General features: G+C 41.3%; 2 protein-coding genes across 2 annotated transcripts; both read left to right on the top strand.

Moving 5' to 3' along the window:
- Positions 1-212: 212 nt before the first annotated feature.
- Positions 213-1,712, top strand: SARC_07175 (hypothetical protein; the record flags this gene model as incomplete). Its single annotated transcript, XM_014298886.1, has 1 exon — positions 213-1,712. A coding segment is annotated over one exon (1,376 nt), but the record flags the coding sequence as incomplete, so codon positions are not given.
- Positions 1,713-2,879: 1,167 nt separating this feature from the next.
- Positions 2,880-7,736, top strand: SARC_07176 (hypothetical protein). The gene is made up of 7 exons (XM_014298887.1): positions 2,880-3,512; positions 4,506-4,653; positions 5,004-5,166; positions 5,422-5,672; positions 6,214-6,360; positions 6,866-7,100; positions 7,622-7,736. The coding sequence occupies exons 1-7, from the start codon at positions 2,992-2,994 to the stop codon at positions 7,648-7,650; spliced, it is 1,494 nt and encodes a 497-aa protein (XP_014154362.1). The 5' UTR covers positions 2,880-2,991; the 3' UTR covers positions 7,651-7,736.
- Positions 7,737-8,933: the final 1,197 nt, after the last annotated feature.

Below are 8,933 nucleotides of genomic sequence, written 5' to 3' on the forward strand. Positions count from 1 at the left end.
TCTGCCAGCAACGATGGGTATGTCATACAAGAGGCAATACCACGAAAATCCCAAAAATATACAAAATTTTGAAGCACGGCTACTTGCTGTCATTAAGCGTATAGTAGCCAGTAGAGATGTTCTCACACTGAGCAGTCTGTTTGCTTGGGGCCGTATGACTATAACGATAAAGTCACCAGCAGGCGACACATTGGAATTGTGGAAACCAAAACGTATGGATGTTGTAGCACTATTTGCCCATATATATCAGAACAGGAAGGTTCTATTCCTTGATTATGCACCATACGAGTTTGTGTTCGAAGATGCGACCAGACGAAGTGTAAGGAATACAGAGCTGACGTGTGATGAGAATGATATTGTTGGTATACAGCACGAGCTTGACACACATTGGGGCGTTCACAAACGATTGCTTTGTCCCGCACTGCGGTTGCCAAGTGCTATGGGGCGACCAGTTTCTCCAAGTTTGAATCAGTCACAACACCAGGCGGCAGGCGCTACTTCGGCGAACGACACAAACATTATGCATCTTAATTTGCACACGTCACCCAAAAGCAGTACTGGCAGTGATGTGCCGAATATGACGGGGAGTCCCCATGAATTTCATGGATGGCAAAATTATCAATCTACGCAGCAGGACACCGCTAGAAGTTTACCTAGTCACTTTGGCATGCGATCAATGTATCAGCAACACCGTCAGGCAACCCAATACTCCCAGCAAACACAACGAATGAGTCAGAAACAACGGCGGCCACTAGCTAGCGTGTTCGCTTCGCATATGGATGATGATGTGCAATCCCGTACATACAACAGTCACGATTCTTATGGAAGCTATGGGGACACGCAAGGTCAGCAACATGATCATGGAATTGAGAATAACAGCTTACAGTATTGGAAGGGTCGGAATTCAACTTTATATCCAGTTGAGCAAGTGACACAGAACACGCGGGCTACATCGGAAGATAATAGTAATATGATAGCTTTGGTCATGGCGGCTATGGAAAGGATAGAAGCTGAGAAGGTAGCTCCGGCGGTGGATGAAGCTAATAGTTGCCGGCCCAAGTTCGTGAGTGATGTGCACGGCAGTTATCACGCACAATCGCAACAGAATCAACAACAACTCACATATAGCGACGCTGAGTACTTCACTACTACGTATACACCAACCACGAGTCATGCCAGTACCTTGACACCTGGATCACGCGAGTCGAGTCGGGCGGCTACACCTGATCATATCCATCACATGGATAACCACGAGTCAGAGATTAAACATACGTATAGTGGCCAACGTCATACAAGAAATGAAAGCTCACATATCGATATGGAAGAGCAGCAACATTACTCTGAACATACTACAGCAGATACCTCAGCGCTGGAGCGTAAATCTTCGGCGGAGAAGAAGCTCTATTACATGCGTCCTGGTCCGCTGGGAAAGAAAGTGCGGAATGAGCGGTTATCGAAGTTTGTAGTAAGTGATATTACTGGCAATAGTATGGTCGGTGGGCCTCACAATACCTATGATAAGTCGGGAGTGCCGATAGCTACGAAGGAGTCTATTGACCGAAGGTGTAAAACCTGGAGGCCTTGGTAGACGAGATTATTGAACTTGTGGGGGAGAAGCTGGTGCTTATTAATTTCAGAGACTATAGTGGGTGTATCAAAACTTGATTCTAAATCAGCAAACTTTAATAAAAATGGAAAGATAACCATCGGGACCTGACTGCTATACCTTTTTTTAACATGTTTATTTCTATTATACATAGTTTTAGTAAATAGAAGCTGCTACTACCGTCTAAACTACCAAGTTTCAGTAAGCTTGAAAGCAACATCGTAATAAATGCATGCCCTCTTGTTGAAAGAAAAGGAAATGATCTAAAAAAAGTATCTCAAAGCAGTGAGAGTGGTCTCTCTACTAGTAGCAAAAATAAGACTAATATGTAGTACCTAAATATTTAACTCAGAACATCTCTCGTGTCACAGCCCCTTAGCCCAAAGAAACATTGAAACACTCGTGTAGTATATTTTTATTTATTTATATTTAATGCTCACTACTATATTATCACGACAGTTTAGGGTTTCATAACCTAACACATTGCCATTTGCCGGTTCCGGCTGACCGTGGGTAATGAGGTGATCACGTTTGAAACCAGTGCTTGTGGTGAAATGTCAGCAATTTTGCTTTGCCCAAAGTAGGATTTTTTTTTGGTATTATCTAGGCTCACGGAACCAAGACATTTAAGCTAAAATGGTTCGTCAGATATTTGAAATGCGAGTTATATTGACGTGAAAGATCAGTTCAACCCTATCTAGATGCTATAAAAAATATACCTAAGTATACTTTCACGTTTATACCTAAATCGATCTTACATTGGCCCAATTTTAAACTGCATTGACATGTGAATACATTTACGAAGAATTATAGCAATAAACAAATCATATTGCTTTAAATGAATATTGCGGTGAGATGAACCAGTTGTCACCGCCACCTAAGCCTAAAAAAAGAGGCAGATCCTCAATTCCTCATAGGCCATAAGCCTTCTCTGTTTTAAAATATTAGAAGAAGGCTATGGATGCCGCTGACCGTGAAAATCCAAAAACTTCTCTCGCTCTATACCTTACAGTGAGCACCAAGAGACCCGAAAACAGTAAACAAATAAATATAAATAAGTACATAAATAGTACACACTGCATATATATTTTCAATAAAAATACAGTAGTACAGTGGTAATAAAAAAGAGGTCTTATAATATCCGCAGGATGTTTATTTATCATGGCAACAAGATGAATTCAAAAAAATAAATAAAAATATTGAGTCGACGGGAACTTGACGTGCAATTTGTACATTATTTTAATCCATTTTTGTATATCCAACAGCGGACTACAGAGATTTGTTCTAAAATAGCAAGAAGACGTTTATTGTTCATTAAAATAGCTCACTATATCATAGCATTAGAGTGTCGTAACTTCTCCTCCGACTGCACATCTTTGAGAGGAATGCCGACACACTCCCACTTAGTGCGCCAGACGCTTCGTTTGGCTAGAGTTCTTCCCCATTGTACAGCGTCGACTCGACAAGTGGTGGCAAAACGATCACTGCACTGTGTACGCCAAAACACGGGCGTTAAACTCGGTCAGCACCATGTAATCTCGTCTGATATATACAATAGTATACGTACTGTAACCCGATACCCCCCCGTGTCTAAGGTAACAGTATGGAAGCAGAGCCGCCGTCATCGCTCGGTTGTCACTGACAGCGATAGTGACGTAGAGCATCACGAGAACAGCAGGAGGAATGAGCTGAAGTGGGGCATATCCCGGTCACCTACATATATCAAGGCACACACTAACGAGAGCACGTGCAACAAGGCATATACATCAAAATCTGGTGAATTGGTCTTGGACTGGCAGGATGGGCACAGAAGTGCATTCCATTCGCTATGGTTGAGAGATAACTGTCAGTGCAATGAGTGCGTGCACCCCGATTCCTTCCAGAAGCTCTCCTGTATAGCTGATATGTAAGTCGTATGCCACAGTTGACGGGGTTGACGCGTGGTACTCATGTGCCTCTTTGCGTTCTTGCACACTGATATACGTTGTTTGCATTGATATATGTTTTTTGTATAAATCTTGACAGATTAGCATACTAATTTATGATGCATCATATATCCGAATATATATGCGAGTATATATGCCTGTACATGTATAGTTTGTAAGTTTCTGTGTATGTTATACGCGTGTGTAGTGTCGGATCGGGTTTGCATCCCGCACTCGACATACATATGGAATACACTTATACAAGTATATCTCAGTGAACTGTAACATTGAATTGTTTTGCGATTGATTTAGTTTCGATGATGTACCTAGACACAAGTACCATGAGGCTGAATCCACATCATTGTACACTCATATCCACAAATACGTACAACCTCGTATATGTTGTGCATGCACATTCATACTATTTATATTTAGATATATATATATATATATATTTAAATATAGTTGCGATCATGCCGATATACAGGTGTTTTTGTCGTTTCTCATATATAGATATATGTATAAATTTTGTGTATGTTTATGTGTTTTTGTTCCTATATAAACATATTTATATACTTTTTTATACTTTATATATATATATCAATCGAGAATGTGCAAAGGTTGAATCAAACTCGTCTAGTTATAAGCCTCGTCGGAGTGTAAACTTTGACCCTGTGTATCCAAATATCAAAGATTTTATGTATAGAGACGGTGGTTCTCAACTCGATTTTGTTCAGCAGAACTATCTTTTGAGTGGAAGAATATTCGTTTGTTGCAGTTCTTACTAATTTGCTCTTTTCTTGAGATAAACTAGCCCCAAATAAATTTGCGTCGCTTTGAAGCTCACGCAGTACCTGGTCGTTGCTTTACTCTCCTTTTGTTGCTTGTGTGATTATGGCCACCTTTCTTTCTGCATTCTTGATTCATAACTGATAAACGCTTCTCCACCGGATTACCATGTACGTGTATTGTAGTGGTCTAGAGCACCGAATTGTGGGAACGCCTGTTATAGACTCCAGTGAAAGCACGGCCACTATAACATGGGAGGACCAACACGTGGGCCAGTATCCTCTGGAATGGCTCCGAGAAATGTGCAGGGACAGCAAGTACCGCAAAGCTGATGTAAGCAAACATAAACGCGTAGCCACGCGCTTTCCAGTGGTCAAGTGCTGATGCAAACATGTCGCACTAGAGTAGTCTAAGTTATGGAGCGAGCAAGAGTGTTCTCTCTGCACGTGCTCGCTTGCCATCTCAGTGTATATGCTATTCTTCGATTCACTAGTCTTTTATGACCATCGTCATACCTGAGATATCTTTGTGGGCTGAGTTTTGATTTGATGTATATGTATATACACGCATGTTAGTAGATCTACATATATTTTTGTCTGGATGTTTGTTTGTTTATGTATGAGTGTGTCTGCATTCTTTGGTCTATTCTCTAAGTTGGGTTGCTTAATGATCCATTCTTGCAGTGGAGGAGATCAGAACCCATCCATCAATGGGGAAAAGAATTCAGTGACAGGCTCATGTCAGTCGATTTCTCGGAGTATATGAAAACGGACAACACCTTATACTCCTCATTACACGAGTTACACACAACCGGGATCTTTTTGGTCAGGAACATCCCCACAGAAGGTATAGTATGTTGATTCCATATAGATCATAGATATACACAGATATAAATATTGTCACGTGTTACGGTAGACACCCACTTAGGGGTTTAAAGCCTGCACTGATACTCGAACGTTTGAACTATGTACTGCCTGTCAGATTGATATGTGTAAACTGAAATGCTGTCGCACACGCGTTTCGGCTTTAGGTGTATTCATAACAATGCTTCACCGAAATACTGGCATAGTTACTAACATCTGCATCGTACCCAACTACTAGGTGTCGTTGGACCCATAGCCGAGCGCATTGGTCCTATTAGGAACACCTTCTACGGCAACACATGGGAGGTGCGGTACGAACCAAACCCCACCAACATCGCGTCCAGTTCATTCTCACTACCCTTACATCAAGATCTGCAATACTTTGAGTCACCCCCTGGGCTACAGTTGTTACACTGTGTGTCTGCTGCGCCCGGCGGGTTGTCAGAGTTTATCGACGGATTAGCCGTAATCAATCGCATGCGTGAAGAGGTATGTGGTTGGGCGCGTCTACCCCTGTGTATGATGTGTATATTCATGTGAATGTTTGTTTTTATGTATGGAGTCGAAGGAGGCATGATCTCTCGTGAGACCCAGAGCGCGATAGTAATGCGATCCCCATGCGAAGTTTGTTCAAATTACTTGCTGCGTTTTTTGAGGAATGGGAATACAGGACCGCGATCCAAAGCATTTCGAAACTTATCATCTGCTGTGGCTTTGCCTCGTCGCATGCCAATCAGACAATGCAGTTCGGTTAGGTTTATCGTCTGCGCATTGTATGGCATTGAGGCGATCGCGTGAGTTCTAGATAGGTGTGCATGTACCAGCTGTTGTATTTGATAGTATCTCGATGTCGCACTCCTTGATTTGTTACGCAGACACACACATACTTATAATTACAGACATCAGCACGCCCTCTACTAGCACAAATATCCTCAAGTACCCCGGTCAAGGCGCATTCATTTCCCCTGGGTACAAAGTGTTTCTACCATACTTGACGTTTCTAATATATCTTTGAATGAACACATAACAGCACCCAACCGAATTTGAGACCTTGGTGAGGTTACCAGTCACATACCACTACCGATCCGCCAACGAATACCGTGTATTTAAGGAGCAAATCGTCAAACTCAACGAAGACGGCAGCGTCAAGCATCTGAAATACTCACCGCCATGGGAGGTGAGCTCCAGATTGCGTGTGTCATATCAACGGCGTCTCTGTTTCGTGTGTTGCCGTAGGATCACTGGTTTAGGTCTTAGGATCACTGGGTTTAGGTCTGTCAGTATGGTGTGTGGATATGGTGTATATGGGGTAGGGTTTCATCGCTGGGTTTGTGTTGTGGAAAGGCAAACTTAGTACAGTGCACTTCACTCTACACTTGGGATTGTGCTGCGAAATTGGGATGGGCCAGTCTGTGAGCTTTCGTTGCTCAATTGCTCTCTGTGCATTAATTGCAAGCTTTTGTTGTATAGACGCACACCTGTTATACTGTACAGGTACTGTTGCTTGCGTGTGTGCCACACACCACCGGCAACGCGTACGGAATTCATGGAAGTAGGGGCGTTCATCTACTCTGCCTTGCATATTAATTTCTATTTGAAATTTAGATTGCATCTTCCGAATACCCTTACACTGAACGCATGCTGATACCTGTTTTTCTGGGCTCTCCCCTTCTCGGCGATAGGCCCCTTCGGACCTTCCTAATAGCGAGATGACCGCATTCTACTCGGCGTATCATCTGTTTACTGAGATGTGCCGTCGCGACGAGTTTTTGATGAAATTCCAACTGACCCCCGGCGATTGTGTGGTGTTTGACAATCGCAGAATATTGCACGCCCGTACCGAGTTCAACCCTGGGTTTCCCAGATTACTTCAGGGCACTTACGTAGACACGTGTGACTTCAACAGCACCTACGGAAGTAAGTTATGCGACAGTTTTATATTTTTATATATAGTGTACAAAGAAGCTGGCAAGCTGTCACTAGTGATGTACATTGATGTCGTGTTAGTAGGAGCGTGGAGCGTAGAGAAAAGCAAATACGTGGATATACATCGTGTATGGTACATTTATATGCAATCGTACGGGTGGTGAAACAGTGGGATGTTTGCGACTGCAACATATTATATAGTACGGATTGCTATTTAGTGCAGGGCCCATTTTGAAGTATCCCGAGTATCCATGTGGTGCTGGAATTTTCTTTGGGTGACTCCGTGCTGATGTAAAAATCAATTATGCAAAAGTAGTATCTATCGCAATGCACATTTTATGTTTAAAAAATTGTGTTGCCGCACACGGTAGGGAACAAGAAGTATGAACTAACTCTGCTGTCACGTTTTCTGTTGACACTTGTTTAAACTGTCGCTATACCGTCTCACCGCTGCGGCATTCACCGCCAAAGTGTATCCCTTCGTACTAACGATTTTTTTTATCACTTTACAGCAATGCGACTTCGTAATAAATCTCTGTGAGCCCTGTAACAGTGTCGCCGAAAATAGTATAGACCTTCCTTTCGAAGTAAACTTAGGAATATAGAAATAAAATTGTCAGTGTGCAAATTTGCCTTTTTATGAACCGTACCCAACTGCTCAAGTATTATCTCTTTGCAGTTAAATGAGGACAATACACCTCCTTATGAACCTTGTTCAAGTGCTTAAATACGCTTGTTAGCTTGATACAACACTGCGATATATGGAGGTCATGTACATATGTGTAATAAGTGTGCCGACGTACAACGTTCATAACTATATCTGCAACTAATCGCCGCAGCAAAAAAAATAGGCGTTGTACTATAGACTTAGTACTTTGGCGTTATACATGCTTTCCTCTTACTCAAGTATCCATTGTTGTATAAAAATAATCAAATACGTCGTCCAAGGTGGCAACGTCCAACAAGGTCCAAGACTCCTCGATTTGTTTTCAAACCAAAAAGCATTTAGCATAGCCTCGAGTGAGAGAATGAGCCCTCGGTCGAAGTTCAGTCGAGTCAGATTCAGAGTGACTCAGAGGAGTTTTCAGTTTTCTTTTCAAACTTGTTTTTGTCTAATAATTCAAACTTTTTTTTGGCCAGTACATAGTACTGTTGAGTGTTGGCCAGTACATAGTACTATTGAGTGCTGGCCAGTGACAAATTTTACACTATTGGGGTTTAGAGTTTAAAACTACTTAATTAGGCGTTATGATATCAGATATACTCTCTGTATGCAGCATAATGATAAATACTTCTCTATTTTTTTAAATACTACTACTATTTAAGTTGTTGATAAACATTCACTTCTAAAATGATTGCCGAATGCAATTTTGAGAAAGCAAGCAGTCGTCCAGCATCCTAGGCATCGCAAGTTCGCAACTCTTGACACCAGCACTGAGCACTTTTGTATTCACTTTTAAGCATAGAACCCTAACCATCAATTACAGTACTGCAAAATATATCCGCAAACATGTCGTTGAATATGCGTGACACGCCGTTGTTTCAACCTCACATCGAGATTACGAAGCGTGTTCCCATAACTTTGGCCGACAAGTATGTTTCGACAAAGAAGTGTTATTCACAGTGCATGTCTGGATAGCTTTCGTGATTTGTTAGCTATGTACAAAAACTTATATATATATATATATATATATATATATATATATATATATATATATATATATATATATATATATATATGTATATACATACATATATATATATATATACATATATATATATATATATATATATATATATATATATATATATATATATATATGT

This window comes from Sphaeroforma arctica (assembly GCF_001186125.1).
Source record: "Sphaeroforma arctica JP610 unplaced genomic scaffold supercont1.551, whole genome shotgun sequence".
Lineage (NCBI taxonomy): Eukaryota > Ichthyosporea > Ichthyophonida > Sphaeroforma > Sphaeroforma arctica.

Coding starts and splice junctions, on each gene's coding strand:
- SARC_07176 (XM_014298887.1), top strand. CDS start 2,992: ATGCCGACACACTCCCACTTAGTGCGCCAGACGCTTCGTTTGGCTAGA. Junction 3,513..4,505: donor CTCTCCTGTATAGCTGATAT/GTAAGTCGTATG, acceptor CGTGTATTGTAG/TGGTCTAGAGCACCGAATTG. Junction 6,361..6,865: donor AATACTCACCGCCATGGGAG/GTGAGCTCCAGA, acceptor TCTCGGCGATAG/GCCCCTTCGGACCTTCCTAA.